This window comes from Nyctereutes procyonoides, unplaced genomic scaffold (assembly GCF_905146905.1).
Source record: "Nyctereutes procyonoides isolate TBG_1078 unplaced genomic scaffold, NYPRO_anot_genome, whole genome shotgun sequence".
Lineage (NCBI taxonomy): Eukaryota > Metazoa > Chordata > Mammalia > Carnivora > Canidae > Nyctereutes > Nyctereutes procyonoides.
The window spans coordinates 2560239-2582743 of NW_026575082.1; the positions used below are offsets into that span (position 1 = coordinate 2560239).

The 22505-nt window shown below is 47.1% G+C and overlaps 1 protein-coding gene across 8 annotated transcripts in view; it reads right to left on the reverse strand.

The window, feature by feature from the left end:
- Window positions 1-22505, reverse strand: part of LOC129514548 (zinc finger protein 236) — a 108066-nt gene that overhangs the window by 15355 nt on the left and 70206 nt on the right. For 6 of the 8 annotated variants that reach the window (XM_055333217.1, XM_055333215.1, XM_055333221.1 and 3 more), the window contains 10 exons: window positions 20236-20387; window positions 18729-18941; window positions 16212-16494; window positions 13149-13252; window positions 11060-11425; window positions 10213-10358; window positions 9880-10120; window positions 9284-9463; window positions 7326-7478; window positions 1624-1811 (listed from right to left, as the gene is read on the reverse strand). In XM_055333217.1, the coding sequence (XP_055189192.1) occupies window positions 1624-1811; window positions 7326-7478; window positions 9284-9463; window positions 9880-10120; window positions 10213-10358; window positions 11060-11425; window positions 13149-13252; window positions 16212-16494; window positions 18729-18941; window positions 20236-20387 (2026 nt within the window). Of the gene's footprint in view, window positions 1-1623; window positions 1812-2829; window positions 2912-7325; window positions 7479-9283; window positions 9464-9879; window positions 10121-10212; window positions 10359-11059; window positions 11426-13148; window positions 13253-16211; window positions 16495-18728; window positions 18942-20235; window positions 20388-22505 lie in introns of those variants that run through there. The other 2 variants (XM_055333220.1, XM_055333222.1) reach the window with 1 other exon arrangement.

The window sequence follows — 22505 nt, forward strand, 5'->3', positions numbered from 1 at the left end:
CATTTACCTCTTAGGTTGGCTCCTCCTGTTCCAACTATAATTTTAAGATATAATACTAACTGTTAATATTTAGAAGGGTGATAACATCCTGACAACAGGACAACAGGAATGGAGTAACACATGAGAACAAGTAAATGTTAAAATACGTAAAGAACTCAGTGAGACACTTCTCTCCTTCAGTGGCAGAAAGGCAGGTGCGTGAGGACAGCACAGCAGGACCTGGCCAGGGGCACAGATGCAGCCGCCACATGGAAGCCACCCTCCCCTGCTGCATGCTGTGTGTCCTGTGGGAGGGCCGACTCCCCCCAGAGCCCCAGATGGGCTTCTGCCAGCAGCACAAGGGCAGTTCGGGAGCAAGATGATCTGTGCTGGTACAGACCAACTGAGATCGGCTCAACTGGCTCCATGCCGGCCCTGGGGTGGGCCAGGGAAGGGTCCCTATTTTACACATGGAAAGGACTGGAATCCAGAATCAAAACAGCCGCTGTGTGGCTGTGTGACTGAGCAGCGAGCCTGAGTGGAACGAGCGTGTCACAGAATGTATTCTGTGCTCTGATCCTGTGGCACATTCTGCTGTTCTCAAAGCAGGGACAGGCAGAGAGAAAGGGGAACGACCAGACACGATTGTTGCAATAGATCTTAAACGATGAAAGCTGCCCCGGAGTCTCAGCTCAATGCCTTACTCAGAATGCACACCCTCCGACCCAGCACACCCACCTGCAGGCTCTGCCCTGAGACCATAGGTCACTGAAAGCCTGAGAATTTCCTCACTACTGAAACCCTGAGCACCCTGCCCTTCAACAAACTCCTGAAACAAAATGCTGAACAGCCATTAAAACATGTTTGCATTGCTAAAATCTTTGATGGGTGGCTCATTCCCTGAAGCATCTGGCTCTGCAGTTCAGGTCAGGTCACAATCTTGGGGTCATAGTGTCAGGCCTACATGTCCCTCTCCCTCGGCATCTCCCCTTTTCGCCCCACCCTGCTCACGAGTGTGCACACACACTCTCTTTTTCTAAAATGGCTAAAACAAAAATCTTAAAAAATTAAATCACTGGCGGGGAAGGTACACACAGTGTAGCAAGAGGGAGTTCATACTACGTGATGCATACAAGAGCTCGTTTCTGTAGAAATGTTAAAACATGTATGTGTGCCCCTGCATATGAAGGTTTGGAAAGATATATATACTAAGAGGTCAATCATAATTCCATTTGGCTAGTGAATTTTTAAATATAGTTTTCGGTCTTATCTGAACTTTCCTGTTCTCTTCTTTTTGCATTTAACATATTACACATATTTTAATCTGAAAAAAAAAAAAACACTTCAATTTTCTCTTATTTTACTTATTTGATAGAGAGCGAGTGAGCACAAGCAGGGGGAGGGTCAAAGGGAGAAGCAGACTCCCCACTAAGCAGGGAGCCTAATGCAGGGCTCCATCCCAGGACCCCAGGATTAAGACCTGAGCCAAAGGCAGACACTTCACGACTGAGCCACCCACATGTTGCAAACCACTTCAAATTTGAAAAAAAAAAAAAAAAAAAACCATTCAGCATATACATACATAGAAAAGAAGAAATTAAAGTGTGCCACAATCCTCCCATGAAGGGAAGGGCAGTGCTCTACCTGAGAAGCAATGTTGAGCGTGACCGTGTCCAGTCCTCCGGAGAGCAAGCCCTGAGTATCGGCCAGAGTCAGCGTGACACTGGCATCTCCTCCCACTCCTGATGAAGACATGACCAGGTTCTGAGCAGATATGGCAGATGGAGACATTGGTGTGGTCGAAGGAAGGCTGCCAGTGGTAGCATTAAGTTCTACAAAAGAGGAAGAACAAGTATATTAATAGCAAAGCTAGGTAAGTCCAACTTTAACTGGATGGGAAGAATGGTTTCTATAAAGGAACTAATCTGTCATAGTCAGCATTTATGTTTACCTAAGCTTTTGAAGTTACATCAAGATAATCATAGAATCTTTCATTCCAATTTTATGGCAAGGCTTCTACAGTTTCTGAATATCTTTATGCGTAAATACACTCTGCTTAAGTATAATATCAAGAAAAAAACGGTAAAAGAGTAAAAATGTGACCCTACAGTCCTAGTCACTACATCTACAGCAGAAGGAAACTGCCAACGATTTCCAGGACACTGTCCCATCTAGGACCAGAGAGGAACCAAATGGGACCCACTGAGCACCAATCAGCTCCACAGCCTACACTGCACCATATCTGCTAAGGCCCCCTTACCCTCCTCATGTCTGCTTATTCTAAAATAAACCTCATTCAACCCTTTAAATACTAACTTATCCTGCCATGACATCCTATTTCTCTTTGGAAAAGACAACAACACATTATAGTATTTTGCCCTGATATCTAATGATAAGAGAAAGGAAGCTATCTGGGACAGAGTCAGGCAAAGAAAGGCCTTTTCTTCTACAAAACAGAAACTCATGCAGCCAGTGAGATGGGCTGAGCACGGGATTCTCAAAGTCCTGTGGCAGGCACCAACAGAAAACAGGTTTTTGAGGTTTTACTTGTAAGCATAACACACATGCACATGCGTGTACACACACACACACACACGCATACACTTCTCACCATCTATCCTTCCATTCATCTAACAAACGTGACTTATCACCCACTGTGTCAGCCGCTGGGCTGGGTGCTACAGACCCCAAGATGGTTAACCAAAGTAAAAGGTGAAAACTCTATTTCCTAATTAGGTTTAAAAACAAAACAAAAAGAGACTCCCGTGGATACTCTGCTGTGACTCGGGCCACATTAGCCCAGAGCCTCTGCACGGAGTCAGGGGCCAACAGGGAAACTAGGTTACTTACTTGTAACTGGAGTCCTCCAAATACAATGCCTCCATAGATCCACACTCTTGGAGTCCCACACTGTGCTGCACAGACCTGGAACCTTCAAAAGCAGTATAACCATTAGGAGGCTAGGAGTCTCTGCTCTGTAGCAGCCACCGGGGCTCCATAGACCACCTCGTCAGACCCCTCCCACCTTGCTGAGCCTCTGCGCAGAGTGGACTGCTAGGACTGCTAGGACCGGAGGAGTGTGGATTTGTGGAGGGTGTATGTTCTAAGCACTCCAGTTACCAGTACATGGTCGGCCTCGGGTTCTCCTGACGCCACCTCCACACACCCTGACTCGCTCTTGCAGACTAGCATGCAGGGACGGTTTTAACGTGAGCAGATGGAGATTAAAAAGAAGAATCCTGAGAATGATGACCAGCTACGTGGATGGATGTTCAATCACCAACACTAGGGAAATCAGGGAGGGGCCGTCAAAGGGCCCAGTGGAGAGAAGCACCTGCTGAAAGGCTCACCAGAATTATCCCTACAAGGAGAAAAAACAAGCGCTAACAGGGTTGAGTGCTACTCAGATGGCCAGGACCTCAAACCTCCCCCAAACTCCTGAGATAAAGGGATGAGGCCTCTCCTCTGCTCCCCACCAGATCATCCGACTCCCTGATGATCATCAATGCAGCAGGGGGTCAGGACTATATAGCACAAGAAATCCGAAGAGAAAACAGAAGCCTGCATGCTCCTGACACAAAGGTCAGTGGGAACGCTAACCTCAGCCCATGCTGGGTTCACACCTCGACGCCAAAAGTGTATGAATCAATGTTCCACCATGCTCCCCATTCAAGACATTTGCCACCAAGAGGATGACAGCAGTTCAAGTAGAGCTTCTATCCTCAAATAGTCCCAAAACAGGTGATGTGAATAGGAAAGAACAAAGTTTTCTTAAGCATGCAACTGAATAACTAATTAAAAGCTATAATTCCATTTGTTCAAGATATGATTCTTAATTATAGAAAAATATTTACTTAAAGCTCTAGAAACCACAGTTTTAATTCAAACTAAATACTCTCAACCTGGAAATTAAGGCTGAATACTTGAGCACAGACTATAAAATTCTCACTTTCCGTCCTCATTTACTGGCTCTGAACCTATGAGTCCTCCAGAGGCCACATCAGAGAAATCTAAGTCCTACTTTGGTTTATGCTTCTAACTCAAAATAAGTCATCTCTTATTAAGTCTTCTTATTATTCTTAAGGATGAGTAAATCCCTTATGGTCATCAAACTCAGCACTACCTTAAATATTTGTTGGGAATAGTTTTCACAGCTTCTGAGAAAACTTAATATGATAATTTTGGAAAGTTTCATAAACAGTTTAAAGGATGTGAGATCAGTTTTTCCTTAGGATAAAGGTAGGGGAGGAAGCCTCAGGAACAGGGAGAAACATTGCCTGGGCATTCATCCCCAAGGAGAAAGTGAGGAGAATGTCCTCCTTCATTATAAAATGTACCCCCACGTGGGAAATGTTAAGACCTCTGAGCTGCTGGGAAGTAAGTAACTGATGATACTTAAATCTAGAAGAAACAAAGGGTAAAATAACCTTACATAGGAAGGAAATAAAGAATTGTGGGTTGTTTTTTTTTTTTTTCACTGAAAACATAACTTATTCATCAAAATTCTATTAACAAATGGACAAAGGTAAGAACAAAAAGATAACACCAATTTGAGATAAATTCCTGTGCTAAATTGTCAAGCATCTGTTAGTGACTCCTTCTGCCACTGAAGAGCACTCACATCACATCTGACCAGGTCCTGAGAAGCCACATGTGTCCGATCTTGTGGTGGATGCTGTCAGGGTCAGACTGGGGGTGGCCTTACCCCGTGTCCGACAGTGGAACACACACTCATGCTTCTCTCCTGCACGTGGAAGTCTGCGGTACTTCCATTTACTTCTAAACCTAAAAGGTAACACCTGAGTTTTCAGGGCTTCCATGGAGATGCAAAGGGCCAGAGCAGTCACAGAGGCTGATACACCTCAACCACATCTGGAGACAGCTCCAGATGACAGCAGCCACGTGCACCTTCGTTGTGCTCTGATCTCAAGCGCCACTTTATGTGACTTTATGTGGCACCTGAGAACATTGGGAGTTTTTATTTTATTGTGTTTCTAAGAAAAGGCACGTGTAATCAATTGCAAGTTCAGTTCAGTTTCGATTTTTACGTGGCGTGGCTTGAAGCCAGGCCTGGGAGTGACTCTGACGCTCAGGAAAACACTGCCTTTTTAAGATGCAACCTCTTGGTTGTATGCATCTTGGGTGCATGTTATACCCATGGGGTCAGCTCCGTCATTATAACTAGTACCAATGGAACACACAAACCTTGACAATTATCTGCCTCCTATCCATGACTGAGTAGTGCAACATATGAAGACTCTGTTCCCATATCCAGATTAATTCAAAGATGCCAAAGGTACCTGAGGACACAATACCACTGACCTGCTCACAGAACATTAACCATGTATATATAATACCTGATATTATGTCATTAAACATTTTTAATTATGAACTCAACTTCTATTTCACTAAATTCTTTAGAAAAAAATATTAAATAAAAAAATGTTAAATAAAGCACCAAGTTACACTAAAGGGAAGACATACACTTGGTTGTCTCTAAGACAGTAAGTCTAAAGGAGAGAAAAAAATTAAATCAGGAAAAATGGGAACGTGTGTTGTTCTTAAGAAACATCAGTGCATCATACAGAGCAGCCTTTTCTTTTTTTATTTTATTTTTTTTTCAGCCTTTTCTTTTTTTAAATATTTATTCATAAGGCACAGAGAGAGAGGCAGAGACACAGGCAGAGGGAGAAGCAGGCTCCCTGCGGGGAGCCTGATGTGTCTCTATCCCAGGACCCCAGGATCACACCCTGAGCCACCCAGGTGTCCCACAGAGCAGCCTGACACAAGCGCCGCTATGTGCAGACTCCCCAGCAATGTGAAACTCCATCGCCAGGTGTGGAGGTGAGCCACCTTGTGTCCAACCAACAAGAGGATGGCAGTGTAAAGCCCTCAGGGTGCCCATGTCCTCATTTCATCCACTTCTCCATCCCCATTCACAACAACTCCCACTATAAATGACACCATCTGCTGCACCAGCAAACATCCAGGATCACCAAAATAGCACAAAAACCACTCCCTTTAAATTAAAACACCTAAACCCTACAAGTCTTTCCATCCATCTGCCAAGGATGCAGTAAAGAGGTCAAGTAGAGCTTTCAGGGAGACGCAGGATCCCACCACTGACAGCCAGCGCACTCCCCAGGGAAGCAGCCGGGGAGAGCGTGAACTGCTAACCTTCCAGAACAGAGCCCACACCAGAGCACGACAACCACTCATGCTGGCCCACAAAAACACTGACAGCAGAGACACAATCGAAACATCATAGGCCAGAAATCCAGAGTTTGGATCTGCCAATACGGGATTCAGACAAAGTCTTTAACCACTCAGGCATCAGTGTGTGCTTTTGTGGACAAGAGGGGGGGACAAAAGTTCCTCTTATGTGCTGAATGGCCCATGGCCCCTGGGGATGTCCCATTGAGCCTTACCACATGCCACCCTGCCTGGCTCATGGGTTCCTGTTCAGCACTGCCCTACCTCTCCGGGTACACGCCCCACACTCCCAGAGCCCCACTCTCACAGAAGCCATCCCCTCCAGGTCACATCCCCCCTAGGACCTATGATCTGCTCTCCTTATTCTTCATTACGGCCATACTTCACAATGTTTTCCAGATTCCTCAGTAATGTCTGTGCTCCATTAGTTCCTAGGAGCCAGATGCGAAGGGACTGTGTGCCCTGTTCAGGATCATTTCCCAGATTTAGTACAGTTCTTCCCACCCGGTACACTTACAGTCTTTTACTGAAGAAATGAATTACTGCGTAAGAAAGCATTTCAAATAAGCATGAAAAAAATAGCCTACCTGTAGCTACAAATGTATCTGAAAATTAAATTTTTTCTCAAAAACTAGTATATAGAGTTGGAAAATAAGAGGACTATGAAATTAATAAAATACGAGATAAGGAAAACCAGACAGGCATGTCATGGTAAACTGCTAACGAGTCCTTGTGAGTCTGTAACTTATTTTACTGGAGCTCATTTACTTTTATTTGTCAAAGTGTACACTTCAAAACCTCACAGAGATGCCTTCTCGCGCCAGGCACGAAGTGAGAAGCTGGCAGCTCCCCGCATGGAAGGCAGGGGCAGCCTCAATACGGAGTCCTCACAACGTTCACACGCAACAACACACATACCTGTGTACCTGCATACAGTTATTCGCTCATGTTCTTCAGTAAGAAGAGCTACCAACTGGCTGACTAGTCTACAGAATCTGTACTCAGAGATCAGCACGGGACACCGAAGACAGACATGCAGCTGGTACACTGGCCTCAAGAGCGAACGGCTGCCTTCCTGGCACTGACGGTGTGCCCTGAGAAGGCCTCTGGAGGCCGAGGCACTGGCTGCGTACCTGAGGAGTTTAGCGTTGCACCCTGTGAGAGCAGCTGGTCGCTGCTGATGGTCAGGGTGGCACCTGTAGACTGAGTGGCAGCGGGGGCTGACAAGCGTATGCTCCCATTCACTTCACTACTTCCATGAGCATTGTGCTGAATAAGATCTTGACCTAAATGGAAATTCATATTGTGATATCAGAAAGTAACACATTCATTCATATCCTGGCAAGCAGGTTAAACATTTAACAACATCCCATTAAAATGAAAGCCCTTTCATTTGTGATAATATTTACAGAAAAGAACGAAAAGACCATAAGATACATTGTCCCTCAGTGACAGTATTTGTTCACACTTTCTAAGCCATAAAGCATTTTAAGTACTTGTAAAGAGTTCTACTTTAATTCAATATTTAAACACTCAAAGCTACGCACTTTGTTGAATAAAACTTCAACTGAGTTGCAAAGCTTCCCAACGCAGTGGACCCACCAGGGGCGGTAAACATGTTTAGTGGATGAAAGAGGCTTCATGAGTGGATCCCAGAACCTCCCTTAACGCAGTCAGGCCACCACAGGGGCTCAGGGAAACGGTGAGGCTGGGGCTCTCCTGGGTGAGGGCTCCCCGCACCACAACCTTCGGGGCTCGCTCGCCCGCTGGAGGGGACCAGCCCTGGGCTCTCTACACCTGTGCATGCCAGCTGCCACAGCTAGAGGACCACACACTGTGACTAAACTGTACGGAAACGAGCAAGAACATGAGACCTGGAAAATGTGCTGACACATCAGCGAAACCCAACCTGAACACTTTGGGAAGCCTGGACACAGGCAAGCTAGTTTAAAAACATCTGCTGTCGAGTGAGGCATAAAGCAAGGCAACTAGAAAAGCACTGACAGACAGAAGGACGCCATACTCCGCTCCATCACCATTGGCATCCTCACGCCACTCTAAAGACACAGAAACAGGAAAGCAGCTGTGCACGGTGGGCATGGGCACAGGCACACTGAGAATTGCAGTACTTTTATCAGCACAACAGAGCCATCCTCGAAAGGCCTGTGGATGAAAGTTCAGAGTACATGGGTATCACTTTTGCCTCCCTGCTGACACATCAGGTAAGTGGGCATCAGTAGAGAGGTACTAGAGAATTTGGGGAGCTTCAGCACAATCCTTGCCTTTTACTCAAGGTTTAATAATTTCTTTTTCAATGACTTCTAAGCTGCCAAAAGTCCACAAAACTTCACTGAAGCAATAACTGTTTTCTAGCAGGGACGGCATTTATAATTATACATGCTAATGGAAAAACAGACTTCCTAAAGAATAACTGAAAATCCCACCATGTCCCAGTCATGAGGGCAAGGCACACCTGTAATATGTGTTGCGGGCTGACCTAGATCAGGACGTGCTGCGAGAATCAATGACCCAGGAGGACCACCCGATCATGAATGTGACAGCCCCAAAACAGGGATGCCGTAACTTGGTGGCCGACACAACAGGGTTAGTTTGCCAGGTTCAAGTGACTTACACTCCCAGAGGGTATTTTCTACCCGTTTATAGACTTCTCGGTGCCCCTCAGCACATTTCACATTGCTCTACACAATCTATGCAGAAGTCTGAGAAGGAGGGAAGGCATCCAGAATGTCCTCGTACCAGTTATCCCAGTCACACATCTCCAGTTTAAGGGAGCAGGAAAGTGGACAAAGAAGCTACAGCTTCCTGCTCTTCACCAACCAAATCATGACCACACAAGATTCACATGGAAATGACATGAGTAACTCTCATTTCTAATTTCTGGTATTAGATTTGAACTGTGACACTATATCATTAAACTTAAATTTCCCACATATATTATAAACACTTATTGAGCACTGGCTTTATGTAAAACTCAGTGTTGAAAAAAAAATATATATAGTATACCCATACACATAAATAAGATCTACTCAAATTGCAGGGAAAAGGAGGTTTAAAATATGAAGTGACTAACCTGAGATGGTCAAGGTAATTTCCTGGGGAGAGCCCGAGGACGACGCAGCCGTGGGTCCGGCAGCCTGAGCCAACACCTGGCTCAGGCTCGAGTTGTTAATGGTCAGGGTGATCTCGTGGGGGCCACTGGAGGTGGACACCAGGCCTTGCGATGTCATCACCTGAGAGAGGTCTTGTGTCCCTGGTCATCATTATAAAACAAAGCAAACCTGGGTTTAAAAAAAATAGTAACTTTTCCTTTTTTATATTAAAAATACTTAATATTTAATGAAATTATTATTTCAAAAGAAGATTCTAAATAAAACATCAGTTATCTCTGATTCCCTCATCCAGAAAGACAAGAGAGTCTTACAAAGAAATCGGCAGCCAACAGGACCACAGGAGCTGCATGTGGGCAGCCATCTGTGTGCATACGGTGAATAAGCATCACTTCTCAGTGGGAAAGCTTATATATGCTTAGGACATTTATTTGTTTGGTGAGCTTTCCAAAGACAAAAGTAGTACCACAGTGTCCTAAGTGCAAACATGTGTCTGTCCACAAACAGCTGGGCCTCCCTCCTGCTGGGCCAGCAATGGGCGCCAAGGGCTCTCACTTACCACTGCTGCTGGTGGTCATCACTGGGTCCTGCTCGGACAGCGGGCCAATGGTCAGACTGGCAGAGGTCACTGTGGGCTGTAAGGACAGGCCGGGGATGGGCTGAATGACAACACTGGCTGGGACCGTGCTGTCCTGTGTCTGGAGAGAGCTGTTCTGTGAGGCCAAGCCGGGCTCCCCTGGCAGTGGCTGCGTAAGCAAGTTGCCCTGCTGTAATGTCTGCTGCAAAATACTTGGATCAATCTGAAAGGCAACAGAGATACTTGTCACAGAAAGTTCATGCTTCGGTACAACTCTGACCACATACAAGCCTGGGACACACAGCACTGTCGTACCTGTAACGTGATGTTATTAATGCTGGAGGCATCGATTCCAGAGATCTGAACATTTGGGCCAACTAAGTTAGCGGCCAGCTGTAATTGTATGCCCTCCAGTGTGGTCAGGCTCCCGTCTGTCAGAGACACTGTCCAGTCACCACCAGCTGCAGAGACAACGTGGAGGGCTGTATATTGGAAAAACTCCAACAGGAAAAATCCTCATTCTCCTACAGGGCTTGTTATATACCCGTTTGATACATGCATCCATGTGACCTAGTTATCAAACACTAATGCTTACCTCATACTGCACGGTACCTTATCTAACTCAACACAAAACAAATGCTTTGAAATATATTAGTAACACTATCCAATTTAAACACATCCACAAACTCAGCTCCAAGAGAGGATACTGATGAGCCCCAACTAATAATCATGATTTTTCGGGCTTTAATTACTCCACAGGTCACATAAACAGAAAGAAAGCCACACGAGAAGTCTGACAGCCAGTAAGAGTCACTCTGTGTAAGTACACAATACACATAAATGGCTAAGATATAATACTTTTCAATCAGTAGGGCACCCAAGAGCAGGAGAGAATGCCCCTGTGTCCACACACATGTTAATGAAGGGTTATAAATAATATACCTCACTATTAAGTCTGTGAGGATGCAGAGGAAAAGCACATGCAAACCAGTGAGAGAGAGCTGACACAACTGTCAAAGTGTTCTGAAGTAGATGTCGTGAAAGAAGGAACAGGGAACACAAGGGTAACTCATCTGAAAGGTGAGATCATACCTTTCCACTGTCCTCTCTGGAGACCTTCCAAGGAAAGGCTCCACACCCTGCATGCCCCTCCCCGTCTCACCTGACACAGAGGCAGGAAGAAGGGCCTGGCCCACCAGCCCCTGGGGAAGCACGTTCTGATCGAACTGTCCTGTTAGGACAGAGTTGTTCATGATGAACACATTCGGGTCGGTGGAGGCAGGGCTGAGCAGGTTCACGGGCTGCAGGCCTTCCGATGAGCTTCGCGTCACTGGCTTCCGGGCTTTCTTGGGGTCGGGCTTGTAATGGAACTGCATGTGGGTCTTCCTCCGCCCTGACGTACGGAAACGTAGCTCACAGTGGGGACACTTGAAAGGCTTCGCTCCTGTGTGCAGACGCATGTGTACTTTCAGGCTGCCCTTCGTCGAGAAGGCGTTGCTGCACACGTGACAGCTGAAGAGCTTCTGACCTGCAGAAAATCCAGCCAGGGGTCAGCGGGGCTATGTCCATGTGCAGCCAGCAGATGCAGGCGGGGGTGCGCAGACCCTGGGGGCCACGGGCTTGCCAAGAGCCTCGCGCTCGCACAGGATGCCCACGAGGGAGGAGGGCTGCTGCAGAGACTCCCAAGTATGTGTGGGGGCTCCAAAGTGAGTCCAGCGCTGTCACAGCACCCGAGCACTGCTGCCCACCCTGAACCTGGACAGAAGCCAACAGAAGGGTCCCCGAGCAGTTCAGCTCTGCGGCGCTGTCACCCGCACCTCTATGCACAAGGGACACATGCATGTCTTGGCACCTCTCCATCTTCTGCACGGGGGCACCCAGCATGCTGCGCAGGGGGACAGCACCCTACAGAATGAGCTCTGGGCTCCCAGAGCCACCAGTGTAGGTCACACACTCACCCCTGGTACTCCAGCTCTTTTCTGGTGTTCAGGCCGTGATGAAGGCCATGGAGGTGACCTGTGTGCCCTGTCACCCGCCTACTCTGCCCTGGAGAGGCTCTGGGAGGACAAAGGCCTCTGGTTTTCTGTTTTCTTCTATGGCTCCCAAAAACCAATACTGACTTTTATTCCCCAAGGCGGGCATGCCAGGACTCACCCCAGACCAGGGAGGCCAGCTCTCCCAACCTGCTCGGGGGCCACACAGCTCACCCAAGGATCCCAGAGAGGAGGAGGCAGCTTGAAAGCTGTTTCCCTCACAGAGACTTTTCTTTCTATTCCTCTGCAGGGGAACGAACCCTGCATCCTGGCACGTGTGAGTCATCCTGAACACCACTGGCACCAGACCTGGGACACAGAACAGGCCCCTCCTGGTCTTCGGCAGCTCACAGTAATCACCCAAGAGGGACCAACACACAGTGCCTAACAAAGCGACAGGAGACACTCCCCACAGAAGACACATCAACTCACATATCCATTTAATTCCAATTGTTAACCTACCAAAAAAATCATAGGCCTTTACATAAATGTGTAAAACTTCCTTTGTATGTTTTTGGTCAGTTCTGCTGGTAACCAAAAATTAAGAACATAAATCAGTTCGAGGACCATAATCCTCTACCATTTCCTGATGTTTGCTATGTGCGTCTTTCTATGCAATACCTGGAGGCTCAGAGAAGTGGCTCAAAGTGGAGACAGACCTCCATCCCGGCAGAGGTGCAGAGCCTACCCCTGCCCCCTTCCCACTGGGACAGCCTGTGCACACCAAGAAGCAAAGCCTCAATACATGTTCATGAGGACAATTCACCTTCAGTTCCCCAAATGAGATGAAGAAAAAAATGGCCACTTAAACTGTACATTGTTTTTCCTTTATGACCTTTCTTCCCCACATAAAAAGAATTATTACCCGATAACTGCAATCAGATTTGCTCAATCATCAGATCTTGTAAAATCTCAACAAACCAAATCTCTTTTGGCCTAAATGAGACTAAGAAGCAATTTTCTTAACAGAAGTGTTCAAGTCTGAATAAGAATAGAAGACAAGCTATAACCTGGCATTGAGACCCAGCTCCATTTCCAGCGTTAACTGGATCGTATTCCCCAGGTCAGGAATCAAAAATCCTTCTACACCCACTTCTTCATGATTCATGATTTTTAAGCTTTCTATGATTTTGAAAGTATCTCTGTGGGCAAGATACACAGGAACAAATATAAAGCCATCGTAAGTCCCGTATATAGGATGCAGGTGCTCACCCTTACCTGTGTGCGTCTTCACATGGCAGTCTAGGGTGGACTTAACAGTAAAGCTCTTCCCGCATTCATCACATTTGTATGGCTTTTCTCCAGTGTGGATCCGAACATGCCTAGCCAGAAAGCACAAAGCATTTGCAATTAAGTATTTTTCATTTTAATTTTACATACATTTACAAACAACCTCATAACTACCCTTATAAATGAAAATTATGTATTAGTACAGGCTGAGTAAATTTGGCCAAATAAAACCATTTTTAATCTTCACTCTACACAAAAACGCCACAAACAAATCCAGAAGAAAGCAAAAAAAAAAAAAAAAAAAAAAAAAAAAAATCTGCAAGGCCAATGAAAACAGTGCTTCCTTTAAAACCAAAGAGTGCTGGTCAACCTCAAGATGATGAGAACAGTAGTCTCATCAGTGGAAGAACAGGCAACGCAAGACTCAGAGAAGAAACATGCACGGATAAAAGCTCCACAGAAGGGTTTCATCCAGGCTCAACATTTAAAAAAGAGTGATTTAAAATGGTAAGGTATCATTTCCCCCATCAGTCTGATGAGGGCCTGGGCAGGGGGCAGTCTGGGATCACTCAGACACAGACTGTCTGGAGGCCAGCTGGTGGCATCTGTCAGCATTGGCCCGACACTCACGCAGGTGCACACTCAACGCAGTACTCTCCTATAGTACGTGTTTAACACTCCTGTAGTGTTTGTGAAGTACTCATGTAGTGCACATTTGGTACTCCTGCAGTGCTCACGTAGTGCTTGTGTACTACTTATGAAATAGTCATGTAGTACTCATGTAGTGCTCACTCCTGTAGTGCTTGTGAAGTACTTGTGTATGCTCATGTAATACTTATGGAATACTCCTGAGTACTCATGAAGTACTCATGTAGTTCTTATGAAGTACTCATGTAGTGCTCATGAAATACACATGCAGTGCTTGTGTAGTGCTCACGAAGTCTGCATGTAGTGCTCATGTAGGACTCCCATAGTGCTCATGTAAGACTCCCGTAGTGCTCATAAAATACTTGTGTAGTGCTCATGACGTACTCATGTACTACTGGTGTAGTCATCAAACATGGAAAGCTACATGTTCATACAGGGGTTTACTGGATACACTTTGCTGTCCCTCCACCACAGAACATGATGTCACCATTAACAAGAAAGTAATAACTGTACAGGTACTAACAAAGATGTCTCAGACCCAATATGTAAAAATGACAAAAAATAAAATTGCAGAACTTAATGTTGACATATATGTGGACATTTCTGGAAAAAAGTTCCCAAGAAACTGTTGCTGGCTGTCTCTGGGGAACAGGAAGGACTGTGTCCACTTGAAGGCTCCTGGGCCATGCTTTGGTTTTGTTCTGCTTCCCTGTCATCTCTGCCCGGCACCTTCCCACGATGTTTAAATGCAGGACTGAACAAGATCAATCAGCTGTGAGCTGTCCCACACTTATGGCTGAGCCCCCTCCATGTGGTGAAGCAGACGTGTTTCTATGTGCTGACGACCACGCAGTTCCTTGCCTCTGCCTTGTGTCCTGGCGGACATCCCCTGGGTGCCATCCCCAGGCCCGCAGCCTTGCAAGGGTCTGCAGCAGAGAGTGCACTCACGCTGCACAGCCTCCACCAGCTCCACAGCCCTGGTCCCGGTGCGGTTCTCATCTGGGATCCCCAGCAGCCCCCACGCTGATTCGGCTCCTCCCACCAGCCGCCCCAGGTGCCCCCCTCCCAGCTCCCCTCCTGCCAGGCTGCACCCAACTCCATCACAGCGCCTGGCCCTCTCCCTGCTGTACACTCTGCTGTGTTACTCCCCGGCCTGGATCACATCCCCTGACCTCTGGGGCGTGCCCAGAAGGGATGCTGCCAGCTCCCTGTGGGCTCACTCTAATCCCGCTCACCCACCTCACTCTCACCACCCCCCTCACTGGTGTTCTTCCCTTCCCACAAGGGAAGACATGTGCAGGCTGGCCATCACCTTCCACTCTCACTGGGCAGGAACCATTGTGCCACCCGCTTCTCCCACCCACTCTGCAGTCAGGAGGGAGGCTCTGGGAGTCGGGAGGAGTCAGACAGCATCCCTGCTCCATCACCCTCCTTGAAATTCTAACTGCCCCTCCCTGCGTTATGCTGCCCTATACCTTCCACCTATTAGCTCTCTCCTCGAGCAAAACCCAAGTATCCTATGTTGTGCCACAGAACATTCTACCTCCATGTCGTTTCCCCGGGCTGTGCCTCCCCATGGCCCTCAGGGTCCTGAGTCCATTCCTTACCATCCCGCTGCACCTGACCTCACGCGCTATCGGGCTGACTGGGCTCAATCACATGCTGTCCCATGACACCATCACCGTCTACTCCGCCAGGTGCTCCCTATGTAGACAGCACTCCTGGGGGTAGCAGGTCCTTGATGCACTCTGCAAACCTGGCACCATGTCATCCTCAATAATTTTTTTTTTTTTTTTTTTACCTCCAGTGGCTGGCCCCCCTTACCCTCAGGAGATACATTATGACACTCCCAGGGGATGCCTGGATGCATGGATGTACCGCACCCTATGGATACTGTTTTTTTCTGCACATACATAATACTTATCATAGGGTTTAATTTCTAAAATAGGTGCAGCAAGAGATTAACGATGACTGACAATAAAGTAGAACAATTAAAACAACACTCGGTAATAAATGACACATGAACACGCACTAGGCTACCACGGCCTTGTCACAAAGATCAGGAAGCGGGTCGCTCACCCAGGGATCATGGTGACCACAGGGATCTAACAAACCACAGGGGGAGGGGCTGCTGTAGACCACAGTCGTGCAGACATGTGCATCTACAGAACACATGGGTTCTTTTTTTTTTTTTTTTCAGAACACATGGGTTCTAACCAACATTCCAGATGAGCCTGACCAGAAGCCCCAGAATTTACAGTAGCTTACAACCGCCACATCAGGAACAAATCAGCCTCTCGGGAGGCACCAGCTCCCACAGCGGACCTCCCTGGCCATGGCAAAAGGACCGAGGCGCATGCACATGCTTCTTGCAAGCCCCAGAATGGCGCTGGCCGGCCTCACCTCACCAGGTCACTGGGCTTCTTGAAGCTCTTGGGGCAGTAGGAGCAGCAGTTGGCATACTTGGGCTCGGCCTCCAGCTCTGCCTGCCTGTCCTTCATCTCACTGATGCGGTCCTTCTCCGCTGCTGACTGCACTAGGACCTGCTCGGACACGGTGGCGCTCTCCTGCGGCCGAATCTTGGCCAACTGTGCTGTCTCCTCCTCGGTAAAAGTGATGACCTCAGGACGAGCTTTTCGGGAGGCGCTCCTTTCAGAATTCTCCTCCTCTTCCTCCATACACACATCTAAACAAAACACAGGAAAAGGATTCAAGCCTAAGAAAAAATTAAGTTTTCACAAAACAAGTAAATTGAAACGAAACAAGTCCGTAGAGTTTAAAATGAATGACTCATGAAGCTCTATTTGGGCCCCTGGAGTTTCCTGCCCTCCGCCAGTGGAAACAAGCAGGGTCCCCGGGGCAGCAGCACTGTGGCCACCTTGTCACAAAAGCACCTGCATGAGGACCAGCCCGGCGGAGAGATCCGAAATCGCCCGTGTCCACATGTCACCAGCATTCATCAACACACTCACTGATGTGGGCGAAAATGGAATTATCCTCAGATAAAGAAAATCAGCAGCCCAAAACAGAAGACCAAAGTGATAAATGAGCAAAAAGGCCCTAACGAGTTACCAAAAAAAAAAAAAAAAAAAAAAAAAAAAACCCTCAAATAAATATGTGTAAGTATCCTCTCGGGGAGAAGGGAGGATGTATGTGCAGGGATTGAAAACCAGAAGAAGGCCTAACAAACCTGAGGAGGAAGAGAGGGTGCCTGGGAGCAGAGGTCAGAGGCACAGGTGACAAGGAAACAGAAGAATAAACCTCAAGATAAACAGCAGCCAGAGGGACAGGGGCCAGTGCCCCATGAGTGCCAGGAGCCACCTGGATGTCTCTGCTGGGGGAGAGGGACAATGACAGGAGGGAGACGGGCATAGAAGGAGTGGGAAGGAGACAATAAACCCTGGGCAAACCGGGGGGACAGCGGGGTCTGGACGGCGCCACCCGCATGGGTAACATTCAAAGCCCCAAGAGCACCATCAACATGGGGTAGCCGAGGGAGGCCAAGGGCAGTGGAGTGGAGTACGGCACACAGGGGACACTCACAGGGCCATGTTGCCCCTGTCCTCACACACAGGAGACACTCATGGGGCCACACAGGCCCTGTCCTCACACACATGCCAAAGTAAAGCCCACAGTGTGAGAGTAGTGCAGTGGCTTCCACTCCTAGATGATCCCAAATACCAGGACACGCCAAGGTGGCATCAATATATATGTAGCAAAGACGAGGCTGCTATAGGAGCCCCAGCCAATCCTCATGGCAGAGCCACCAGGACATAAGGTGCTGATGATGATGGGGAACAGCTCAACAGAGTATAGGATGCCACATCGGCTTGTTCATCACCGCCCTCCACCTTGAGGGGTTCCAGAAATAGTATGTGGTGCCGTAGGTTTCATAACTCGCTACAAGCAAAGAAGTTATTTCTTCTTGTCCTCCATTCATCACAGGACAATGGTGGAAATAAAGGCTTTACAAGGAATGACAAGATTGAAAAGTTGGCACCACGTGAGGAAGTACTAGAGGTGAGAAACAAGGGCATTCAAAATTACCTACTGAGGAGGCCAGAGCAGCGGCTCAGTGGTGGAGTCAGAGTTGTTACCACCTTCAGGTAGGTTAGCTACATTTTAAAGACCTTTCCCCCAAAATATAAGATAAAGCTATAGGGCTGTCGCTTCAGCTGAGCACACCAGAGACAACCGTGACTTGGAGGCCAGGTGAGCACAGAGCACATGGGGAAGAAGGCAATGAGCCATCAGCCCACCCAACGCTCACACCCTGGCCTCATCACACTCCCCCCACAGACATCAAGCGCCAGCCGCGTCACAGCGCTAAAATGCTGTGTGGTCAGAACAGACAACTGCACATTCTTAATCCCAACGTTTCACTTGTGGGACATGCTAAGAAGAAAGGATATTCCTAGGATGACGGCACGTACACAGTGGAAGGTGCGCTAACCTGCCTGTCTTAACACTGCACTAGCTCCACAGACGTGTGGAGGGGTACGGCGCTCCCTAACTGCTGCTCTTGCTCAGGGACACACATGGATGGAAAGCACTCATCCATCAACAGGGAATTATGGAACCGAATAGGACTTCCATGTCATCCCTGGAACCAAGGCAGATCTGTGTTTAGTACCATATCTGTCCACGACAGACACCAGCAGAGGGAAAACCAAGTGGACCATGACACTGTGAGGCAAGAGGCTCTGTCTGTCAAGAAATTATCATCACAACCTCCACGCATGCCTGGGGTGTGGTGACTACCGAGGTAGCTTCCTTCTCTGCTCCTCCTGCATCTTTTCCCTGAGAGCACATATTGCTGTCATAGTCAGAAAATAAACTAGTTTTAAAAGTGATGTGTACACTCATCTATCAGTCCTCTAGCATCTGGCTATTGAACCTCGAATCAACGATGGGCAGTACCTCCTCCTTCGGCCTCTCCTGTTGCTGACACAGCAGAGGGGACGGCCTGGTGCCTCTTCATGTGCTTCTTACAGTGCACTGTGGTCCGGAAGCCCTGCTCACAAAACGGACACTTGTAAGGCTTCATGCTCATGTGCGTGGCCATGTGCCTGGTGAGGCTGCCATTGGTCGTGAATGAGGCGTTGCAAACACTGCAGCTGAATGCCTTTACTCCTGTGGCAACAGAAACAAGGTTAAAAAAACATATTTCATTACCTTAAAAGCAAAAGTAGTCAAATGCAAACAAAGATATTTTTGATAAGCCACAAAACTGAAGACAGTTTACTGCCCTGGTCTTATTTTAAGAATATGGAAATAGACACAGAGTCTTACTACGAATTCACTAGTGGAATTAAGGCCACGAGAGCATTGCTTTAAACAAGTGCCAGGTTCTCTCTGCCCCTCCATCACTGACACTTCAGCTACATCGCACCACCACGACAATCAGCCACGGCTCCTCATCGAAGCTGTGCAGGCTCCCCTCTGCTGCAGGGAGTTCCAGCTGGCCCTCGCCGCACCTGCCCTCCGCCCATCTTCCTGTGCCTGCGACCACCAACTGTGACTAATCCTACAGAGCAGAGCCTGCCCTTGTTCTGTCAGTATGTTTCTATTTTCAAATGAAGCCTTATACAGAATACACGGGTAATGAAACATATATTACCCAATAAACATACTGAATTTAATGAACAGATAAAAGTAACAGATTTAAAACTGCAAATCCTATATCTGATAATGTATTGAAAATTCTTTAAACAACTCAACAGTAAGACTGCCAAGAATCTAATGTAAAATGACACAGGATTAGAAGAGCTGCTTCTCAATACACACACTGTAGGAAGTTCCAAATTGTCAGCCCCTAGAGAGGTATAAATGAAACCCATGAGTAGATTCCATGGCACACTAAGGATGGTCATGGGAGAGGGAAAAGCAACACCAAGTGCTGAGCAGAGCGTGAGCTGGAAACCCTTGTCCATCACGGGTGGACAAACACAATGGTGCAGCCACTGTGGAAAAGTCGGATCAACTCAAGGGTTTACACTGAGTTACCACAGGACCAAGCCACACATGTTCACAGCAGGATAATTCCCAGGAGCCTAAAGGTGGAGACTACTCAAACGTCCAACGACAGATAATGGAGGAATAAAAGGTGGTCCCTCCACACAAAGCTACAGGAAGGAACGAGGTGCTGGTGCTGGCTACAGTGTGGAAGAACCCTGCACACATGCTCAGGAAAGGGAGGCCTATCTGCACGTTTCCATTTGTATGGCATGTCCAGAACAGACGTTCCACAGAGATGGAAAGCTGCCTAGGGCAGGGCATCGAGGCAAAATGGGGAGTGTACCGCTCATAGGTACAGAGCTTCTTTTGGCTATGATGGAAATGTTCTAGGAGGAGGTGGCAGTGACGGCCACAACCCTCCGTGAAAATCCTGGAAACCACAAGGCCCCCGTGCCAGGCAGACAATGACCTGTGTGTGTCTTCTCGTGAGACTTGAGGACCCCGGAGGAAACAAAGCCGCGTCCACAGAGCTTGCACTTGTAGGGTTTCTCACCAGTGTGGGACCGCACATGCTGCTTCAGGTGGCTAGACTTCTTAAAGCCTTTGTTGCAATACTCACACCTATAAACACAACACAATTACAAGGGTGACATCGGAGACTGGAGGAACACAAACAGTCTTCACCAGTGATCACTCAACAATTGGGCCCAAGTGTTACCACAATAGGGTGTACTCACCAACATCTAAGAAATTATCAAATACTAGCAATAATAATTTGTTGGATCAAATTCTGCTCAAGGTATCTGTAATCTTACATATATTTTATTATTTCAATATCAGCAAATCCTACAGCAATCCCCCAGCAGGCATTTTATCTGATAATCAAATACTAACAGGAGAAAAGTTTATTATGTACTCATTTCCTTACTAAGCCATACAAAACACTGTGAAATCTTCCATCACCTCAGGGTCAGATTCACTCCCGAGTGCAGACACTTGGAAATGCCAACTCATATACTCTTTAGGTTTATAAAATACTTGACAAAACAGATTCTCCTTTTTTTATGGACATGCACCCTCATGGCTTTAATATTAGCCTGTATACTGAGAGCTCCCAATTGCGTGATTCCAGCCGGACCTCTCCCCTTAATCCCAACCTGGTATAACGAACCTACGTGACCCCTCTTCTCAAATATCAACCCTAATGACACAAAACCAAATCTTGGCCTTAGCGCCAGGCCTGCTCCCCCAAAAGTCTCCCCCTTTCCAGGGATAGTATTTCTTCCTTCCAGTTGCTTGGGTCGAAGTCCAAGAAGTCATCCTTAAACCTCACGTCCTCTCACACCTCTACCTGTTACAAATCCCGTGGGTCCTACCTTCTGGCCACTCCCCGGATGGCAACACCTGCCTCTTCCATCAGCAGCCCACATAGTACCTGGCACCTCCTCCTGCTGCCTCTTCCCCCATGGCCCACAGCAATACCACATCTACGGTGCGTCTCCCTTATTCATTTTGTTCATCTCTTTCCACTAGAGTGCAAACTCCTGAGGACAGGGGTTTTTTTTCTGTTTTGCTAATACAGCCCTAGTGGTTGGCATATCATGGACTATTAACAAATGTTGAATAAATGCATGAATGATGCAAGCCTAGAAGGCCACAAATACCTAAGCAGATGTCACAAAGGAAGAATCCTGAAAAAGCATGTGATTAATTGCACTTAAAAGGATCACTGCTAAATCCTAATTAAACATTGGCAGGAGAATACTTGCTCAATAGATGAAAGTGTAAATAAAATAGCAGGACAGTCGCAGAAATCCTGAAGTCCAGCTGTGTGTATCTCCCTCAGCATCCATGGATTCCCCCCAAATGAGGAACTGTGGCTCTAACACAGTTATATTTCTGCAAATTCAAGATGATCTCAAGATGACACACTTCCAAAGGTAAGATATCCGCTGCACAAGAACACCAGCCCAAGGTACTCAAGATCTTGCATGAGGGACAAGTCCCATGGGCACGTGAGAAGAAGGTGACTCAGCCTCTCAAACACTGTTCTCCTCATGACATTAGCAAACCTCAGCCATTCTCAAAAACCTCAATTGGGACCACCTGTTTGAGATAAGACAGCTCACCATTTTTAAAGGGTAACTATATAGTATTTCTTTGGTTAAATGGCTTTGGAAAAAAAATCATTAGACTTTCAGAAGTATTTTAAGCAAATAAAAAAATTATTACAATGTTATGGAGCCAAGACTATCTCCATAAAAACAATACTCCTTTTGCTTTTCAGATGATGTGGATGCTCACATTCAGTTTTGTAAAACCACGTTTGTCTTATTCCCCGTGCGTGTCCTGGTCCTGGCATCCTGAGGCAGCCATCTATCTGTCAGCCATGTCCTTCCAGCGTCCAGATCACACATGGCACCTAGAAGGCACGCAGAATGCAGTGCCGAACAAATGGCTGCCTGAAAGATGAGCAGCTGCGTTTACAAACTGTCACTGCAAGCACTGTGCCTTGTGCTTGTTACGTAGAAAGATGACAAAGAACCCTGAATGTGGTTTAACTAGAATATGGTAGCAAGGGCTTCCAGGGTAACAGGAGACCGCCTCGGAAAAGGTGAGTCGCACAGGCTGTGACCTCCTCACCTTGGTCCTCTATCAAGCTGCAGAGATCTTGGCAAGCTCACCTCTTTGGTCTCAGATCCCTCAATGATAATAACATGGGAATGATAATGGACCTTG